The sequence below is a fragment of the Papaver somniferum genome, unplaced genomic scaffold (genome assembly GCF_003573695.1).
Source record: "Papaver somniferum cultivar HN1 unplaced genomic scaffold, ASM357369v1 unplaced-scaffold_22, whole genome shotgun sequence".
Lineage (NCBI taxonomy): Eukaryota > Viridiplantae > Streptophyta > Magnoliopsida > Ranunculales > Papaveraceae > Papaver > Papaver somniferum.
The window spans coordinates 2,977,839-2,994,592 of NW_020632152.1; the positions used below are offsets into that span (position 1 = coordinate 2,977,839).

Here is a 16,754-nt window from a genome sequence, read left to right on the forward strand (position 1 = left end):
ATTAGCGCTGATCCTTTATCATGCCAGCTACCAGAGAATCTTTCCCCAATCACGGTTGTACGGCCTGTATCAAAGGCATGATTTGTGCAATATTTCTGTTATTCTCATTCATGTAATATCTTCTCTATTTAGAGTAATGTAACTTGTATAAATAAGATAATTCTCCACCAAGATAAGTGTGGAAGATTTCACCAAAAATTTCTTCTCAACTTGGTATCTCGCCAGTGATCCTATAAGCCACGCTTAAAACTAGAAATAGTTCATCTTCATCATCATGTCAGCACCAGAAATTACAACACTCCAACATATCCATGTCAATCACCTTATCAGTGTCAAGCTCAATGACACAAACTATTTGCTATGGAAAACTCAGTTTAACCCACTTCTGAAAGGTTATCGATTGTTGGGTTATATTGATGGAACCTATCCAAAACCAGCAAGAACCCTGCCAAATAATGAAACTGTTAATCCTGCTTACACCAAATATGAAGAGAAAATCCTTCTTGGATGGTTGCTATCATCTCTCACATAAGGAGTTCTTGGTCATGTTTCAGGACCCAAGACTCGAGCTCATCATATGAATCTCAGAAGACAGCTTCATAGTCTTCAAAAAGGTAATAACTCTATGCAAGAGTATTTTTCAAAATCTAAACATCTATTTGATGCTCTTGCAGCATCAGGCAATGCTCTATCAGATGAGGATATGCAACAGGCCATTTTGAGCGGCTTGGATCAAGCATATGATTCAATTGTTACATCTCTAAGCACAATGGAAAAGGTTGATATGGATGCATTCTATGCACATCTGCTTACTTATGATATGCGATTGGAGCAGCATATGTCTTTGCTTCAACAGCCAGTAGCCCATGTAGTTGCATCCTCAAATGCTAGACCTTTTCATAGGTCGGATCAAAGAAGAAACCAGCCACCTAATCGGCCACTAAGTCGACCAGAACAACAACCTCAAACTAATCAGGGTGAAGGACCATGTCAGATATGTGTCCGTAAGAAGCATGATGCTCTACATTGTTGGTTTCACTTCAAACAGGAGTTTGTTCCTAGAAATCCTAGACAAGCTGCTTATCTTGCATTACCAGGAGAAGGTGTTGACAATCAGTGGATAACTGATACTGGTGCTACTCACCATCTCACTGCAAATCTCAACAATCTGAATGTTCGTCATAAATATGATGGCACTGAACGTGTCCATGTTGGTAATGGTAATGTACTGCCAATCGAGAATATTGGTAAAGCTTCTTTCAAAATCAATATCCGCTCTTTCAATCTAAATAATATACTTCATGTTCCTCAAATTAAAGTCAATTTGTTATCAGTTTCACAATTTTGCAAAGACCATTCTATATGTTTTGAGTTTCACTCTAATTTCTTTGTTGTAAAGGATATCCACACGAAGACAATATTGCTGCGAGGCAGGAGTAAGAATGGACTCTACATCTTTGATGGAGTGCGAGAGATACAACAATCCAATCCATCTACCTATGTTGCAAAAAGTATCGTTATCTGGCATGAGCGTCTAGGACATCTGATGCTCAAAACAATTCTTAAAGTTGTCAAGCAGTCTTCCCTTCCAGTTTGCAATAAAGAGTTTCGCTTCTGTCATTCTTGTCATGTCAGCAAGAGTCGTAAACTCCCCTTTTCTAGTTGTACTACTGTTATTGACAAGCCATTGAGCTTGATTGTTTCTGATTTATGGGTTTCCCAAACTTATCTAAACATGGTTTTCGTTATTACATTTTTTTCCTTGATGTCTTTTCTCATTACACCTGGATATATCCACTTCATCGTAAATCTGACGCTTTGCCTATCTTTGTTCAGTTCAAAAGAATGATAGAAAACCAAACTGAGCATAAAATGAAAATTTTTCAATCAGACAATGGGGGAGAGTATAAAAAATTCACATCTTTTCTCAATGAGTCATGGGTAATACATAGGTTTACTTGTCCTCACACTTCAGCACAGAATGGCATAGTTGAACGTCGCATTAGACATATCACAGAGTCTGGTCTAGCCCTATTATTTCAAGCCTCAATGCCAACTTCCTACTGGTCAAAGCTTTCTCTACTGCCTGCTATCTAATTAATAGACTCTCAGCTTCTCAAACTGAAATCAAAACTCCTCTGGAACTACTTTTCCATAAGCTACCAGATTACAATATGTTAAAATTTTCGGATGTCTGTGCTATCCTTGTTTACGACCACATATCTCTAACAAGTTAGAACCAAGGTCAAAATCTTGTGTGTTTGTAGGCTACAATAGTGCTCACAAATGTTATACGTGCTTACACCTTCCATCCAATCGTCTATATATCTCTCGCCACGTCAAATTTGAAGAGTACATCTTCCCATTCTCTGCCAAGCAGCAGGTAACTTCAGACGATACACTACAAAGTCAGTTATGTACTAGAATATTGTCTTCTTCCTCTCTCTTGCATTACCAATGTCTCCTATGCAGACCATGCCACTAGCTGAGCAAACGGTGGCTCCTGAAACAACAACATCATCACCGTCTATGTTACCGCAATCCTCAGTTCAACCATCTGTTGACAATGCACAGCGCAACATAAATACTGGAACAACTTCTACAACAATTTTGGGTTCACAAACACAACAACATCAATAGCATTCTATGGTGACTAGAGCCAAAGATGGCATCAGAAAGCCTGTCAATAGATTATATTTAGCAGCCACCAAACATCCTTTACATAGTGATAAGTTTTTCGAGACAAAGTCATATACAGAAGCATCTAAAGATCCAAACTGGAGACCACCCATGGATGAAGAAATCAATGCTTATATACATAATGGTACATGGACCAAAGTACCATATGTTGATGGAATGAATGTCATCGGTTCCAAGTGGGTGTTTCGAGTTAAGCAGAAACCAAATGGAGATATTGACAGAAGAAAAGCACGGCTAGTTGCAAATGGTTTTCATCAAAAAGCAGGTAATGACTATGGTGAAACTTTCAGCCCCGTGATCAAGCCTTGCACTATAAGATTAGTTCTATCTATAACAGCAGCACATAATTGGGATATGAAACAACTTGATGTTCAAAATGCGTTTCTTCATGGTGTGCTTGAAGAAGAAGTTTACATGAAACAACCTCCGTGGTATGCTGATCCTGAGAACCCAACATATGTGTGTAAACTTAATAAGTCAATATACGGCTTAAAACAAGCTCCGCGTACGTGGTACTCCAAACTTAGCTCTTATCTGATTGATTTGAGGTTCAAGGGATCGATTGTTGATTCCTCCTTATTTGTGCAACAATCAAAACAAGGTATTACCTATGTACTTTTTATGTCTATGACATCATAGTCACGGGCTCTAGTTCACTACTTATCAATAAACTCATAAATGATCAGAGTACAGAGTTTACAGTTCGTGATTTGGGAAATCTCAATTTTTTTTGGGAATTGAGGTAATTCAACAAGGTGGTGCAATCATACTCAGTCAGCGCAAGTATATTGCTGATTTGCTTAAACGTACAACAATGGATGGTGCAAAGCCTGTCTGTACTCCTCTTGCAGCCAATACAAAGATACTACGAGTCGGCAGCAACAAGTTTGATAATCCAACCATGTACAGAAGTGTTGTAGGAGCTCTTCAGTACCTTCATCTTACTCGACCAGATATTGTTGTTGCAGTTGCAAAAGTTTGCCAATATATGCATGATCCATACGAGGAACATTGGGAATTAGTGAAGAGAATTCTTCGTTATCTGAAACACACAGTTGAATATGGTCTGGCAATACGAAAATCAATTGATTTATCACTACATGCTTATTATGATAGCGACTGGGCAGGCAATTTAGATGACAGAAGGTCAACAAGTGGATATTGTATCTACTTTGGTGGCAATTTGATATCATGGAGTGCAAGGAAACAACGCACTGTGTCTAAATCAAGCAGTGAAGCTGAGTATCGAGGCATTGCAATAGCTACATAAGAACTGGTATGGATTCAGTCATTGCTCAAGGAACTAGGAATTCCTGTGTCTACTCCTTCTTTATGGTGCGACAACCTTGGAGCAACATATCTTACAGTCAATCCGGTGTTTCATGCACGTACTAAACACATAGAAATTGACTACCATTTTTTCAGAGAAAGAGTGACTAGCAAACAATTAGAAGTCAAGTTCATTTCTTCTAAAGATCAAAGGCATGATTTGTGGAATATTTCTGTTATTCTCATTCATGTAATATCTGCTCTATTTAGAGTAATGTAGCTTGTATAAATAAGATAATTCTCCACCAAGATAAGTGTGGAAGATTTCACCAAAAATTTCTTCCCCACTCAACAGACCTTCTATTACCCATTAAACCTGAGTCACTTGTCATTAGCTTGGCTATAGTTTCTGCCCGACTTTGTTGAAGTCTTCTTTTTTTTTTTAAATAAACAAATAAAAGTGTTGAAGTTTTTTCCATTAATGAAGATATCTTCTTCTGGATGATATTATCCACTAGTTTTTTTACATGCACGTTCTGTCACTCTTGTCGCGTTCTTTCAACATTTTACTATAAATACGTGCATCCAACTTCAGAAGGGAACACACAATTTCAAGAAACCTAATAATTTCTCATTTTGCTTTCTATTTTCAAAAGCCAGTCCATAAGCTCCTTCACATAGCAATGGCATCCACTAAGAACTTGCTCTCTGTGCTATTGATGGCTTTTGTCCTCATGGCTGTAGTAAGTGAATTTGCAAATGCAAGTTCAATAACGGTATATCGTTTAGGAGGTTGCGGCGGCGAAAGTCAAACATATAGTAATTGTGGATGCACAAACCTTTTATATATGGGTGGTTACTCATTTTCTTACACTGGTCAAACTGCTAGAATGTACAACACCGGGAATTGTCTTGGTGGGGGTGTTTTTACTCTCACCGGTAATGCTCGTATGTGCAGCCCTGTTGGATGGAGGAGTATTAACATCCAGTGTTAAGTATTCAACTGTGAGCTGGATGTCTCTACTATGAGACTGACATTATCTATGTGTGGGCGTTGCAAGTATACTTCTGTGTGGTGATGATAACTATATCATTACATGTTTCCTAAATAAAAATAAAAGTCTTATGTAACTTAAATAAATTGGGGTATGACCCGTGCATTAAAGATAATCTCTGGGTTGTTGTTATTGCAGACTGTTGCTTTCTTAATGCGTTCGATGTTTGTCCAATAATAATAAACTTATCTTTTATATTTGATGTGGGTTAAGAGTTATAGTTCTTCCTCCGTCCTAAATTAGATGAGCTAGTTGCTTTTAAATTTTGTCCCATAATAGATGAGCTATTGCACTAATCAAGCGGGTATTTCTAAAACTAATTTTTTAGTTGATTATTGTTACCATAAGAAATATGTATAATTTGATAGCAATGTTTATATTCACAAAAAACATTGCTTTTCAACGGTATAAAGTTCACAAAAAACCATGGTATAGTTTAAGAGATATGTCATTTCTAAGTTTTACTAGTTATCATCCATAAGAGTATAATTATAAAAAAAACATACTCTTTGTCCCTCATTGCTTTAAGAATTGTGCAAACTACAACTAGCTTATCTAATTTGGGACAGAGGGAGTATATTTTTATTTTGTAATTTATTGTTTCAACATTTTTTCCCATAATACCCATCAAATGTAATCTGGTAACTCGGCTTTCATGTTGCCTTCTATATTGACATAGTTAGGGAAACTTGACTATGCAATGACCTACAGCGCTAGACGTACATATTATTGACTGCACTCATGGGTCATGGTTGATTGCTTATGAAGAACGTCAATTTTTGATCGAGGTAGTGATGATTTCTCGGTTAGCCACCCTAATAAAACAGTTAAGCTTAGTAGAAGAATTCTTCCTTTTTCTCCAGTTCGTTCCCAGTATCATTTGTCATTTAGGAAGTAGGGTGAGCAAATAGCAGGTTATTCGATTTATCACATAAAAGTATAACTGAGTTGTATTCATTGGGATGTATTATCCGCCGCGACCCTTTGTTAAGGTAGTTGTTTGCTAGTTTTAAAGAACAAAAATTCTTAACAAAGAATGCAAAAAACCGCCCCAAAAAACCGCCAGACACAGAATAAACGCTAAGACGGGACCCGTTGTTGTCCTTCGCGGTGCCCACTGGGACCCACCAAAAAAGTTGTGAGATAAAAAGGAGATTCGGTTTTTGCGTGGTTCAGAATCTCGATCCGTCCAGAAACACTGTTTAAAGAATTGCTTTTTATTAAGTTATATTGATCATTTTGCTGCTATCTTTTTTTTATTGTTGTTGATATGGAAAAAAAAAGTAATAACCGGGTGTTTGGATGGGTAATACGTTTGCTGCCGAAATCATTATTTTAATTAAGCATATCCTTATCGTAGCTGTTTGGAGGTGTGATAAAGGAACTTTCAAGTTTGTTAGCCCTATACAAATCAATAACTGCGAAATTCTTATGAGTTTCTAATCTGACTTTTGAGGTTTTTGTAATTAATTTCTCTTTTCAAATAAAATAAAAGAAAGTAGAGTACTATGGGGTGATAGAGCTTCAAACTCATGCAAATATGATTATTTACTTACTATGTTTCTGGGGTTACTTCTTGGAGATAAAGCTTTGGAACTAGAAAGTGGGATGGATTAGTCCATAATCAATAAAATTAAGCATATTCGTGTATGATATTTTCTTCTTTATAAATCAACGAAAATCTCATGTCGTCATCCATAATCAATGAAAAAAATGCTTCAAAAAAAAAAATCAATGAAAACCGTCAATATTGATGCCGGATTTCAACTCATGGCCAATGGTATTCAGATAAAATATTTCTGTAATCTCCATCATATTCAAAATATTGAAATAAAGAAGTGACATAAATTAATACACTGGGGTTTTGAAACATCAGCTGCCTAAGTATAATTAATATTTATTAATGCAAAACTTCTAGATAACAGAGAGTTGAATGCTAGAATTAGCATTTCTGTAACAAAGAGTTGAATTCTTGAATTAGCATTTCTGTTAATCAAGTGTATATACTTATGTCCAGAATAGTTCTCTTCTTTATTACAGTTCAAGGTTTCACCTCCCCGATAGCTTTTAATTTTTGTCTCTCACCATTCAAAGCTACATGAATGTGCAACTCCCGCATTCATATACAGACAGGCGGGAGCTCATACCCTTGGCCTTTAGCTTAGCAACATCCTTCATGATACCTATCTGTCGCTTCTAATGGGACGACCAAAATCTAAAATTCCACTTTATATGTGTAACAGAGGGAGTATTAGACACATAGATTGATCGACACAATATTTGTGAGCCTAAGTGATTCTACGTAATAAGTCTCGCAAACATTGCCACAACCATGGTATCACTGCCACTACAAAAAACCCAAACCTTGCTCCCACCACCCCTCCCACACACACACACCCCCACCCCCACACCCACACCCCTGCAGGCAGATGGCACAGTTGAAACCGAAAGAATCTAAGATCAAATCGGATATCAGAAGTGAACCTTAGTCGATAAACGGTCCTCTTTGTTTTTTGTCTTTCGTGTTTTTGGTTGGAAAAGATTAGACTCTGTGTTACTTCATCAAGGCTAAGACACTGCACGATATGTTTGTCCTATAATAAACGTACCGTTACTATATTTGATGCTGGGTTCATATATTTAATCTGTAATATTATTGGTTCAACATTTTGCACTCGTAATTCTCATCTACCGTAATATGGTAACTCGGCTTGCATGATACACCATGTTGCAGTCTTTTGCTTTCTCGGATACTCCAAATATGATACTTCTTCACAATCTGCAAACCTTTATGAATACTTCTCCAAATTCATGATCCATTGGCAGAAACATCTTCACTGAGAGGTCGGTCTCGGTTAAATCCGCGGATTACGGGCCAAATGCTCACCCCTAATTAAGTGTACCCTCTAGGTTTCAGGCCCATAAGTCTAATTTATGAACAATTTTTTGGGGACTACTCAAAAAATGGGGAGACTACTCTCAATTTTTTGGGTGGTTATTGGTAGTAATTTCCAATCACCCCTTATCTGATTTTTTTTTTTTTAAATACCTACTTACCCTTAATGATTAACTTAGTTAGTGTGATGATTAGTTAGTGTTAGTGTTGTGATTAGTAACTCATTAATCAGTGATTAGTGAGTTATACGATTGTTTTGTTATAACACTATTATTGAGAGATAAGAAGATGAAGAAGGAAATAGGAAGAAGAAGATGGGTGAACCCAAAAAATGTTTTTTTGAGTTTAGTAATTATGATTTGAGTGATTCATGTGATGATACATTAGAATCAGAATCAGAACCCACTTCACCTCATTGTGTATTTGTCAATACTTATAATGATCCAAATATGAGTTATTTGTTAGATGATGAAAACTTTTTTCCCCAATCTCAAGCTAACCAAACAAATGATGGATTTCATCATCCACAACCTGAAGATGAAGCTATGGGTACTCAGGTATGCCTCATATTTAGTTAATGTAGCTTGAATTGTGCAAGAATTTGACCAAACTCAAAATTTCTGGAAAAAATTAGGTGAGGTCAACCTAGTTTGGTTACCAAATTTAGCTAGCGAGGTAACCGAACCGTTCTTAATGTGCAGTTCGGTTACTAAATTGAGCAGACGCAAGTAACCGAACTACATGTTAATGGTGGTTTTTTAGGGTTCGGTTACAGTGTATTGTTCGGTTGAGTCTATATCAACACTTTTGATACCGAACTTTCTGTTCGGTAAGGTCGCATAAAAATATAAAACAACTTTTCTAACCGAATATTTTAGTTCAGTTTAGTCGATTTTTTCAGTTTCATTGCCCAACTTGTACATAGAAAATCTAAAGATCAAGTTCGGTAAGGCCCCAATTTATTTCTGTAAACTACACTACCGAACTTTTTGTTCGGTAGGCTCGATAAAAAAATTTACATTACCGAACTTGTAAGGAATTTTTTTATGGTATTGACATTGTGCTATTACTTGTAGGTTCCATGTGATCCAATAGAACGAATGGAAAACCAACCTTCCCCAGTTGGTATTTTGTACGATGACACATCCCATCACTACATGACTGACTTGGTATTCCCAAATCTGGAAGATGCAAAGAGTTGGGCTAGAAAACATGCACAAAAATACATGTGTGTATTAGTATTGAATGGGAGAGAAAGCAAAAATCGGTTTGAAATGGTTTGTGAGAGAAGCGGTGATCCCGATAAAATCCACAAGAGGAAGGGTTATGTTTATAAAGGAATGACAAATAGGAAGAACAAAACTTTCTCAAAGAAGATTAATTGCCCATTTAAGCTTGCATTTAATTACAACGAAGATAAGGGTGGATGGGTTCTCTACAGGGTTATGCAAGGTTGTCATAATCATCCTCGTCTGGAACATCTTGAAGGACATTTCATGACGGCAAAGCTAACTCCTAAAGAGATGGACAAGGTAGCTAAAATGAGGACAATGGGTATTTCGCCGGTTCAAATGATCCAAATACTAAAGGATGATAACAAGGATAACCACTCATCTTTGTCCACAATTTACAATGCAATTGAGATAATTAGAAGGAAGGAATGGAGAGATAGACAAGTAATGCAACAATTATTTTTCTTGGCCCAAGAGAAAAACTACGCGGTTCAAAATGATGTGGATTCGGAAGGAGATATAATACAACTCTTTATTGCGCATCCGACGAGTGTTCAATTGGATCAATGCTTTCATCAAGTTCTAATAATGGATTGCACTTATAAGATGAACAAGTACGAGATTCCATTGTTGAATATTGTTGGGCATACTTCGACGAAGTCACCGTTTACCGTAGCGTTTTGTTTCTTAAGAGATGAGCAAGAAACTAGTTTCACTTGGGCACTAAAACAAGTTAAGGTAATCTTCCGTGGTGATGATATTCCCGGGGTTATAGTGACGGATAATGATGTCGTATTGATGAATGGAATAGAGGAAGTGTTCCCACTAGCACATAATATGCTTTGTACGTTCCATATATGGTGTAATTTTATGAATAGGTGCAAGCCAATAATTTGTCCACCCAAGAAAATAGGATATGAAGAAATTAAGATGCTACCGGAAAAAGATCGAATTGATGCAAAGGAGAAAGTTGAAGAACAATACGATATAAATTACGCTAAATGAGTTGCATTCAATGGTGAATGGGAATCATTGTGTTGGTCCCTTACCGAGAAAGAGTATTTTCTAAATCTTGCGGAGTTTATCGCCCATTGGGATACTCCCGAATACCCCGTTGTTGTATCGTATGTTCTTCGCCAATGGTTGGAACCACACAAAGAGAGGTTTGTTTATGCCTATACCAACCAATATAAACACTTTGGAAATCAAGCGACAAGTTTAGTAGAGTCGGATCACCACCGGTTGAAGAAGAATCTCTTTGGATGTGTTGATAACTTCGTAACCGTGTGGAATGCTATGGAAAATTATTTCAAGCGTGACATTGATAGAATTAAAGAGAAGTTCCAAAAAAGCCGTATATTCAAAATGAACGTAAAATATGCCGACCACCCATTATTCAAGGGGATCCATTACAACGTATCTCGGCAATGTATGAAGTTGTTGATTATAGAAGTCGAGTTGATTGATAAGTGGGAAACCAAGGCGGATGAGGTGTGTGTATGTAACATGAAGAAGTCTATGGGACTCCCTTGTCGTCATATGATAATCAACTACGAGCATGGCGTAATCCCTTTAAGCGATATTGATCCATTTTGGAAGCATCTAAGTTTCATCCCGTTTGGTGATAATGAGATGGGTAGAACCGTACTAGAGATGTATCGTGGCATGAACAACCTCCAAAAAAAAAACTTTTGGGATGACATGAGGAAAAATATATATCCAAAAACGCAAGAGAATGTCTATGAACCGTCAAAAGGAAAATCGAAAGGTAGACCAAGCAAGAAAGAAACTAAAAAGCAACTACGAGAATATGCAAAGGTGTTACGTAAGAATAAAAGTGAGCAAAACGCAAATACTAGAGATTCTTGTGGCCATGAATATACCGCGGAAATGTACTTGGAGAAAACCAAGAAACGGGGTAGGAGTATTGAGGAGAAAGGATAAACAAGTGAGCGAGATTTAAGAAAAAGGGTCTGATGTGTCCATCACAACCAATCCAACCATCTTCCGGCGACGTGAAGCTTAAGTCTCCAATGTGCCCCATCCAACCATCTTCCCTAGACGTAAAGCTTGAGGCTCCAAATAAAGACTATTTGAATGAACTACCTTTATACATTAGAGAATACGTTATATCCACCGACGACGTTCCTCCGAATGGTGATTTTGGTTTTCATGTTGTCAATCAACAACTTAGGCCTTTCATCGAAGGTTCCAAGAGAAACAATGGGTGTGCAACCACTCATATAAGGCAAAGGTTCTTGTCCAAACTAAAGGAGAATCCGGCCCTTTACAAGACAATGTTGTGCGATGGATAGGGTACTCCCAATGAGAAATTTTTTAGGTATCAAATTCCTCTTCATGGGGCCCATCCGATGATATCGGATTATTGGATGAGCATGCCTATATGTGGACACTTAATCGCCGAGGCATTTAATTGTGTGGTTCATTATTTCTCAAAATATACTAGTCTCACCTTCCCCCCGAAAACAATTGTATGTGTCGAGCAACTAAAACGAAGGAGATGTGTGATGGCATTGATTAGCAACAACCACTTTATAGGACTCCAGTTAAAACCCGATTGTCCATTGCCTCCAATATATGGTACCTCTTATTGGCCTGCATTTAATCCGGATAGAATGTTGGGTTGGTGTATCATGTATGAGCCTAACATGGAGATGTGGAATGCTTTGAAGAAGTCAGAAGAAATTGTACATGAAGGTCAAATTTCACTTGAGGATGATTAAATGACACATGTAATGTAATGGAACTAAGTATGCTTATCAATGGAATACTATGTTTTTTGGAAAGTGGTATTAATATTTGAGAAAATGTTAGTATTTTATGTAGTTTCCAGACACTATTTCGGTTGGAAGATTTTAATACAGAGCTTGTCGAACTTCTTGTTCGGTTAGCTGGCCAAATTTTACCAGCTTACCGAACTCTAGTTCAGAAGCCTAACATTTTAACTGTTGAATTTGACATTGAAGTTCGGTTAGGACTGAAATTACAAGACACTGCCGAACTGTACGAGACATAAGTTCGGTTGACAAATGAAATTACAAGACAATGTCGAACTATACGAGACACAAGTTCGGTTAGGATATGTAATTATAGGACTCTGCCGAACTTTTACATGATATTCATATTTGAAATCCTTTCTCTTCCATCTTCGCCATTCGTTTTTTCATGTTAAAATGATTTCTTCGAATCCTTCACCCCCCTTAGTCGATACCGCCTTACAATACGAAATAAAGCCATAAATTCCACAACTCTATCTCTAGTCTTTCCAAATCGAATGATTGAAGATAGATGATCAAGGTTATAAGGGTTTGTTGTGTCGGAGATGAATTTCTCATGAATTTTCCCCCAATAACTTTGACTCCTAATACCATTCATTCTTCGTTCTTCACCCCTTATTGGATAGTATAATATGTAGTTTCTGCAAAGAGAAAGATTTTCATATATAGTAAATTTAGGAGTAGTACCTGCCATTTGTAGGAAATTTTGTAACAAAATGTTAACTATGAAACACCATATATATACCACTTGGGTGTATAACGGCTATAAAATTAGCCGTTACTTGATATATATAGTACATAAATTTAAAATTATGTACTATATTTGTGTCAGCTAAAGGATATTTAAATTTCAAAATTACAAGTTCGGTTAGGAAAGAAAAACATGCGATCCAACCGAACTCGCAGTTCGGTTACATGACAAATACAAGTGGTCACCGAACTTTTTTGTGAAGGCTCACAGCCAAATTAAGCATATATACGATTCCAAAAACACTCCAACACAAACCTAAGAGTTGGTTTATGTGATTTTTCCATCAAGAGAATGAGTTTTCCAACATGTGAAATGGAAAAAATTTGAGTCTCCGGAGATGATTTCGGTGACCTAAGAAATAATGGTCTGCTAACCGAACTCAGACTCGGTTACAAGACAAATACAAGTGGTCAGTGAACTTTTTTGTGGAGGCTCACAACCAAACTAAGCATATATACGATTCAACAAACACTCCAACACAGACCTAATAGTTGTTCTATGTGATTTTTGCATCAAGAGAATGAGTTTTCCAACATGTGCAATGGCAAAAATTTGAGTTTCCAGAGAAGATTTCGGTGACTTAGAAATAATGGTCTGCTAACCAAACTCAGAGTTCGGTTACAAGACAAATACAAGTTGTCACCGAACTTTTTTGTGGAGGCTCACAGCGAAACTAAGCATATATAAGATTCCAGAAACACTCCAACACAAACCTAGGAGTTGGTCAATGTGATTTCTGCATCAAGAGAATGAGTTTTCCAACATGTGCAATGGCAAAAATTTGAGTCTCCAGAGAAGATTTCGGTGACCTAAAAAATAATGGTCTGCTAACCAAACTACGAGTTCGGTTACAAGATAAATTATGTTTTGGTAACCGAACTAATATCATATGTGTGAAGGCTAACTGCTTCAGCATGCAGGAAAGTTCGGTGACCCGTGAAATGTTGCGAGCCAAGCGAACTTTGACTTCGGCAACCTGGAATTTCATCAGGTAACCGAAAAAAGAGTTCGGTGACCAGTAGTTTATCACAGGTTACCGAACTTCCAGTTCGGCTGCAAACTTAAAAATTGCAGGTCACCGAAAACATACTGTATTTCAACATTTCAGTCTTATAACATTGAAAACACAAACCCAATAAAAATTGAAAACACAAACAAGGTTCTAAAACAAATATAAAATTTTTATACATACCAAACTACGAAATCCTCAAGTAATTGTTTAAAACACACAAACATACCAAATTAAACCATAAGAAGAAATCACACCATACGAAGTTCCATAACTAAGATGTATTTTGAAACTAAAATCACACTAACCACCAGTTTTACGACCCCTCTTTCCATCTCCTTGTTTACCACGAGTTTTAGGTCGACCTTCCTCATTACTTGGGGTATCATCTCCTTGACCGGTTTCCTCCACATCGTGACTCGAACCTTCTCCTTATTGTCGACCCCTTTTACCACCTCCTTGTTTAGCACGAGTTTTAGGTCGAACTTCCTCATCACTTGGGGTTTCATCTCCTCCACCGGTTTCGTCCACATCGCGACTTGAACCTTCTCCTGGTTGTCAACCCCTCTTCAGTTGCTTAGACCTACTTGTCTCCACCATTCTTTTAGTTATAAGACTCTCCCACTGCTTGTAGTAGGCGGTTTGTTCCTTAGTCTCCATCGGCTCTCCACTTTTGATTTTAGACATTCATTTCTTCAAAAATTTTGTACCCTTCAACACCTAATTCCAATTTTAAGCACAAGTAAATATTTTTTCAATACTTTGAAACAACCGAAAATTATAAGAGAAAGAAATTTTCTTACCACGTTATCCCATAACCTTTTTGCTTCTTTTCCAAAAATAGGCATCTCCTTCTGAGCTTTCTTAGTCTCCCTCTCATTTGCCTTTGGCTTTTTCGCATCAGCCTTATCTTGTTGTTCTTTATTTATCACAAAAGGATGACTAATTTCTTCATAAAACTCCATATAATCTTCCTCACATGAATTTACATCTTCCTCACAAGGTACCAAATCACCTCTTGGTATGTGGTAGTTAGTAAGTGCATTTCAATGTGCTACCGCAGGAGTTGGTTCATGATTTGGCTCAAAATACTTCTCGGTGTTCTTTGTTCCTTGAACCTGCAAAGTGAAATTTTCATTCTCCATGTCGGGATCTATTTGGACGCAACAAAGTTGTCTTAGTATTCTCCTTGGACTATATATTGCGTAGCCGTTAGGATGCCAAATTGGTCCATAGTAAGGCGTGATGATAGAGAAAGCATTCAAGTCGTATTCATCTACAGAGACATCATCAGGTACGGCGTTTGGGTGAAATACCACATCGTTCACCGTAAGCTTATCCAATTTCTCCATCAACGAAGTCAACTGCTCTTCTTTAGACTTCTTTTGTGCATCCAAAAACAACCATTTTCCTGTTGTAGGTTGGTTATAGGGATAAGGGTCTTTGCACTAGCTAATCCCAATTTAGGGAAGTGGTTGTAAATCCAAACCTATGAGAAAATACGAAAATACTCACGTACATGAAAACTGAATTGGAAGCAGAAAAATTTTGCGAATAATTTGTTAATTAACAATGTAGAAAAACTCACCTGAACAAGAGTTAAGTAACCTCCATTTTGATTACACTTAATCCTCGACCCTTTGCTCATCTCTTCTAAAACAAAAGCCATCACACTAGTGGCCTAATGGTATTTGTTCATCTCATCGAGATTCTCCAAAAGTTGTAGATAATGTGCATACACCCTATTTCCAGAAGTGTCGGGGAAAATGACAGTTCCTAGCATATATAACCAAAAAGCGGTGACATGATTGTTAGAGCATAGCTCGGTCAACCTCGCATGCATTTCTATATCAAGCATGTTTGTCAATGTTAGTGATCAAAACGATAAAGTCTTGATTTATATCCTATTAGCTAAGTCTCGGACTAGGATAGGAAAAGTGTAGTTGAGCTCAAGGACTTCATGGTGATTCAACGACAACGACGAAGATCTAAACCAAGGAACCGTGGAACTTCATCAACAAAAAGGTATATGAAGACTTGAACTTATCTATCACTCGAAAGTCTATCTATTCTTCTCCTACTTCTTATGAGACAAAAGTCGTATGATATATAGACTAGATCATATACACTTGATATTTCGAGCTGAGTATTCATTGCTTATCTTTTACTCGAAATCATGTGTTGGTAAAGCGTTTCGCTTTGATCAGGTTTATCTTCACCTAGTGACGAAAGTCATGAAAGTTTCAATCACTTTGGAAATTGCTCTGACGAGAAAGGTTTGTTGTTCTTCACGACTGAATATCGCCCTCTGAGAATGTTTCAATGATTGAAATGAGAGTTTAGATTATATAACCATGTATTCCTTGAACCGAAGTTTTCTAACTTTGTTGATCAAGAGAAATCGGTAGGATTGTGGATTTGGCTTGCCAAGTCCGCGAACTGACGGAAGTTCTCGACCGAGAATTTCTGCAGGGATTTCCAAAACTTGTTTGTGTGCTAAGTCCGCGAACTCAGTCCGCGAACCCAGTCCGCGAAAAGGCGAAGGTTCTCGAAACGAGAATTTCTGCTGAGTTTGGAAAACTCAACCGATTAACTTAAGTCCGCGAACTTGTTTGTGAATTTAAGAGGTTATGATCTAAAGATGTGCTCTGAACATGAAACATTAATTATTAAGGAATGCTTTATGCAAACCGTGGCTATAATGTTCATGAGACGATTCTAATCGAATCGAATCATCTTTGTTTCAGTTGTGTCTTGTGTAATTACATAAGATCTCATAGCAATTTAACAACTCTTAACTAGTTCATTTGAGTCAATTGAACTAGTTATGGTGAAGAAGAACATGATTAATATGAGATGTTCATATGGTTGATCTTTTGGGTTATCATGTTGAACCAACATATGTGTACTCATTTGGGATTGGTTTTCTCAAACCCATTACACGTGTCCCTAAGTGTGTGTGACAAGCTATGTCTTTTGATCTAACGGTTGAGAGATATTGGATTGAATCTAAATCAGGTTTTCATCTAATGGTGGATAGAGTT

The 16,754-nt window shown here is 37.2% G+C and overlaps 1 protein-coding gene across 1 annotated transcript; it reads left to right on the forward strand.

The window, feature by feature from the left end:
* Positions 1–4,652: 4,652 nt before the first annotated feature.
* LOC113340598 (antimicrobial peptide 1-like) lies at positions 4,653–4,964 on the forward strand. Its single transcript, XM_026585723.1, has one exon. It carries the CDS (start codon positions 4,653–4,655, stop codon positions 4,962–4,964), a length of 312 nt encoding a protein of 103 aa, XP_026441508.1.
* Positions 4,965–16,754: the final 11,790 nt, after the last annotated feature.